The sequence below is a fragment of the Olea europaea genome, chromosome 13, assembly GCF_002742605.1.
Source record: "Olea europaea var. sylvestris chromosome 13, O_europaea_v1, whole genome shotgun sequence".
NCBI lineage: Eukaryota > Viridiplantae > Streptophyta > Magnoliopsida > Lamiales > Oleaceae > Olea > Olea europaea.
In genome coordinates, this window is record NC_036249.1 from 21,457,936 (window position 1) to 21,463,002 (window position 5,067).

The following is a 5,067-nucleotide window of genomic DNA, read 5'->3' on the forward strand; positions in this document are numbered from 1 at the left end:
GGTTCTAGAATAGTGTATTATTGTGAAACCATAGGAATCTTGTTACTCCGTGTAATCTGTCTGACCTGTGACTTTTACATATCTGAATTTGTGTTCTGTGCATTTTTTAGTAAAATGTCGACACATCACTTTGAGTTGGGTGTCTTTAATGGTAAAGGAGATTTTTCAATTTGGCAACAAAAAATGAAAGGTATTCTTGTTCAATAAAAAGTTTCCAAAGCTATTGATGACTCTTATCCTGCAAACTTGACTAATGAAGAAAAAGAGAATATGGATGAATTGGCATACACCTCTATAATATTACACCTGTCGGATGCGGTATTAAGAAAAGTTGGTAAATTAAAATCAGCTCAAGAACTTTGGGAAAAATTGGAGGAACTTTATGTGTCTAAGTCAACTCCAAACAAACTTTTTCTACTTGAAAGCTTTTTTAGCTTCAAAATCGATTTTTCAAAAGATTTGGATATCCTTAATAAACTCGTGCAAGATATCATTAACTGTGGTGAAAAAGTATCTGAGGAATATAAAGCAATAATTTTGTTAAATGCTATCCCTGAAACTTATAGAGATGTTAAAAATGCTATTAAATATGGGAGAGATATTTTGACACCTGAAATTGTCATAGACTCATTAAGAAGTAAGGAAATGGAAATGCGAGCTGAGAGAGTCGAGAGAAGAAGTGGTGAGGTTCATATTATGAGAGGTAGGTCTCAGTCAAGAACCCGTGATAACCAAAGTGGATACGCGTCTGGTAGTAAAAAGAAAAGTAGAAGTTTATCTAGGTCAAGAAATAAAACTAAAGGTAGAAAATGCTATGGTTGCGGTAAAACTGGACACTTCATCAAAGATTGTTATGTTGAGAAAAACAAACAAAGGGAAAAGGTTCACGATGAGGCAAATGTTATTACTTCCTGTGATGAATTTTGTGAAGTATATGTGTTATTAAACTCTAAACCTATTGAAGTAAATTTGACTATGAAATCATATTTAAATGAATGGATACTTGATTCTGGTGCATCATTTCATGTTTCATCACATAAAGACTGGTTTGAAAATATGCAAGAATCTAAATGTGGTCATGCCATTTTATGCAATAATCATGCATATAAAATTGCTGGCATTGGTGATATCACATTAAAATTTGGCACTGGTTATGTGCTTAATTACATGGAGTTAGATATATTCCTGAAATGGCTAGGAATCTTATTTCAGTTGGAGTATTAGAAACTGATGGTTTTACTGTAAAATTGGAAACAATATGTTTAAAATGATTAAGGGTGCTCTTGTCACATGTAAAGGTACTAAAAGAAACGGTATTTATGTGACCACTGCTGAAATTGTTAAAAATTCAACTTCTTCTATAAATTTGACCAACACTGATGACACACACAAGTGGCACAATAGATTAGCTCACATAAGTATTAAAGGACTTAAACTGTTAAATGATAAAGGTGTATTTGGAAAAGACTGTGTGTCTAATATGCCTTTCTGTAATCACTGTGTACTTGGTAAACATCATAGGTCATCTTTTTCATCTGGTATGCATAAAACTACTAAAGTCTTGGAATATATTCATACTGATTTATGGGGGCCTGCTACTAATCCTACAATGGGTGGTAATAGATATTTTATGTCCATAATTGATGATTACTCTTGTAGGGTGTGGGTGTATCTGTTAAAAGATAAAACTGAAACCTTTAAATTTTTCAAAATATGGAAATTGCAAGTTGAAACTCAAACTGGCAAAAAAATAAAATATCTAAGAACTGATAACGGCCTAGAGTTCTATAATAATGATTTTGATGATTTGTGTGAAAAGTGTGGAATTACTAGACATTAAACTGTTCCTTATACACCTCAACAAAATGGGGTGGCTGAACGTATGAATCGTACTTTACTTGACAAAGTTAGATGTATGATGTTGAGTTCTGGAATTCCTAAATCTTTTTGGGGTGAAGCTGTTATCACTGCATGTTATCTGATTAATTTGACACCTTCTACTGCATTAAATGGTGATACTCCACATGAAAAATGGTATGGTAAATGTGCTGACTATACTATGTTAAAAACTTTTGGCTGTGCTGTTTTCTCTCATCAAAATGAGGGAAAACCAGAACCTAGAATCAGGAAATGTGTTTTCTTAGGATATCCTGAAGGAGTTAAAGGGTATAGGCTTTGGGATAGAAGTCAAAATGGAGTTAAAATTATCATAAGTCATGATGTTACATTTAATGAGTCTGAAATACCATGTCTAAAATCAGAAAATGACACCTTGAGAGAAAAACAGCAAGAAAACATTAGTGACGAATCTCAAGTAAATTTAAGGTCCTTAAGTGTTCAAACCCCCACTACCTCAATCGAGGTGGCGCATCAAAATCCTAAACTAGAAGATAATCAGAGTGAAAATATTGAGAGAGATGAAGTTATAGAGGAATATCAAGGAGAGCAAAACCCTTTATCTGATTACCAGTTAGCTAGAGACAGAGTTAGAAGAACACATAGAGTGCCTCAAAGATTAGAGTCTGATTTTGGGCTTACTTATGCTAGTTATGAAGAACTAGTTGATAGGGAACCAAACACGTATGAAGAAGCCTTCAGAAATGAACAATCTGAGGATTGGGTGAAAGTGATGAAAGAAGAGATAAATTCTCTCGATAAAAATCGAACATGGGAATTAGTCCCAAGACCTAAAGACAAGTCATTAATTGCGTGTAAATGGGTTTTTAGAATTAAGGAGGGAATTACAAAAGAAGAGGGTTTAAAGTTTAAGGCTAGACTTATGGCAAAAGGTTACACACAAAAGGAAGGGGTAGATTATAATGAGATCTTTTCTCCAGTTGTTAAGGATACCACAATTGAGACTATGCGTGCATTAGTTGCACATTTCAATTGGGAACTTGAACAACTTGATGTTAAAACTGCTTTTTTGCATAGAGAACTTGATGAAAAGATTTTTATGGATCACCCTAAAGGTTTTGAAAATAAACAAAAATATGATCATGTGTGTTTTCTTAAACGCTCTTTGTACGGTTTAAAACAATCTCCTAGACAATGGTACAAATGTTTTGATTCGTTTGTTAAAACAATTGGTTTTAAAAGGAGTGAATTTGATCATTGCTTGTACTATCAAGGTAATGCAAATAATAATGACTGTGTGTTCTTATTGCTATACGTGGATGATATGCTTTTGATTGGTCCCAACTTGAAGTTGTTAAATAATATAAAAACTACTTTAAGTAATGAATTCGATATGAAAGATCTAGGTAATGCTAAAAGAATTATAGGTATGGAAATTCAAAGAGATAGGTCTAAATCAATTTTATTCTTACATCAGGCTCCATATATCATGAAAATTTTGAAGAAATTTGATATGAATGAATGTAAACCTGTTACATTACCTTTAACTAATCACTTTATATTATCTAAAGAACAATCACCTGCTAATGAAGAAGAGGAAGAATATATGAAACGAATTCCATATAAAAATGCCATTGGTTCTGTGATGTTTCTAATGGTGTGTACTAGACCTGACTTAGCTTTTGCTGTTTGTACACTTAGCAGGTATATGTCCAACCCGGGTCCCAAACATTGGGAGGCTCTGAAATGGTTGTTTAGATATTTGAAAGGAACATGCAATGTTGGCTTAATATATAAGTTTAGTACTGAAGGAATAAAATTGAAAGGTTTTACTGATGCTGACTATGCTGGTGATAGAGATAATAGGAAATCTACATCTTCCTACATGTTTACTTTGTGTAATTCATGTGTTAGTTGGAAATCACAACTTCAACATGTTGTTGCATTATCTACTACTGAATCAGAATACATTGCTGCTACTGAAGCCGTTAAAGAATCTTTGTGGTTTAAAGGTGTATTAAATGAACTTGGTGTTTTTAAGGACAATGTGACAATATATTCTGATAGCCAATCTGCTATTCACCTATGCAAAAATCCTGTCTTTCATGAGCGTACTAAACATATAGATGTTAGATTGCATTTCATTGGAGATATGGTTTCTCAAGAACTGGTAAAACTTGAGAAAGTCCTTTCAGAATATAATCCTGCTGATATGGGAGCTAAGGTGCTCCCATTGGTAAAGTTTAGAAGCTGCCTTGATCTTCTAAACATCGGTACAAACTTGTAAGTCTCTTTCCTTAAGCTATTTGTTATCTTATCTAACTTGCAGGATGATCTGGCATCAAGGTGGAGATTGTTGGGCATGTTTGGTAAGTGATGCCCAAATCCCCTAGGTTATGATAAAAAATCGAGGCCCGTTTTAACTTCATAGGCTATAAGCCCAGGATTGAAGAATTAAATCCACACCACAATTGAAGTAGCCCAATTATGCTGGGTATTTAGAGGTAATCAACCCATTGGGTTAGATGCTCAATACCCAACTTGGAGGGAATTTGAAATTCACATGAAAGATGGATAAATATTATCGTTATCTTTGTCAAACCAATTTTATCTAGTTTTTGTTGGATGAGCTCTATCTTTCAGCTTGGATATAATCTTGTAGTTTTTATTCAATCTAATCTTGCAGACTCCTGTGAAATTCGTTCACTCCTATAAGCCTATAAATAGGAGACCTTTCCCTTCCATTTAACACACCAAACCGAGAGCAAAAACAAGAAGAAGAAAAAACTTCCCTGCTTAGTGCAAACCAATCCTCTCTTGCCTTTTCTTTGTGAATCTGTCTGTGTGATTGATAATGGCCTTCAAATTGGAGATACCTTTGTGGTGTGGATCAAGTTTCTGAGCCGAATTATAAAGGGGAAAACCGTTCCTTAATTTTTCAGATTTTGGTCTTGATTTTCTTCATTTTACTTTGCAAATCCTTTCACTAATCAATTGTTTTGGTTAATTTGTAGGTGGGTTTGCTTCTCAAATACATTCATAAATCATCAGTTTTTGTAAGCTGGGGCGGATTTTGGTGTTTTGCTATAGTTGTATAAAATTGGAGCTGAATTCTTGCATTCAATTTTTTGTTTGATTGCATTTAATTGGATTTCTGGATTTAATTGAATACATTCATAAATCATCAGTTTTTGTAAGCTGGGGCGGATT

General features: G+C 33.7%; 1 protein-coding gene across 1 annotated transcript; it reads left to right on the forward strand.

Annotated features, from left to right (window-relative positions):
* Nucleotides 1-1,267: 1,267 nt before the first annotated feature.
* Nucleotides 1,268-1,679, forward strand: LOC111408542 (uncharacterized mitochondrial protein AtMg00300-like). The gene is made up of 2 exons (XM_023038289.1): nucleotides 1,268-1,616; nucleotides 1,660-1,679. The coding sequence occupies exons 1-2, from the start codon at nucleotides 1,268-1,270 to the stop codon at nucleotides 1,677-1,679; spliced, it is 369 nt and encodes a 122-aa protein (XP_022894057.1).
* The last annotated feature ends 3,388 nt before the right edge of the window (nucleotides 1,680-5,067 follow it).

What these genes read in the sequence shown, in the direction of transcription:
- LOC111408542 (XM_023038289.1), top strand. Translation starts at nt 1,268, where the DNA reads ATGATTAAGGGTGCTCTTGTCACATGTAAAGGTACTAAAAGAAACGGT. An exon ending in TACTAATCCTACAATGGGTG is followed by an intron (nt 1,617 to 1,659) that starts GTAATAGATATT and finishes TTACTCTTGTAG; the next exon opens with GGTGTGGGTGTATCTGTTAA.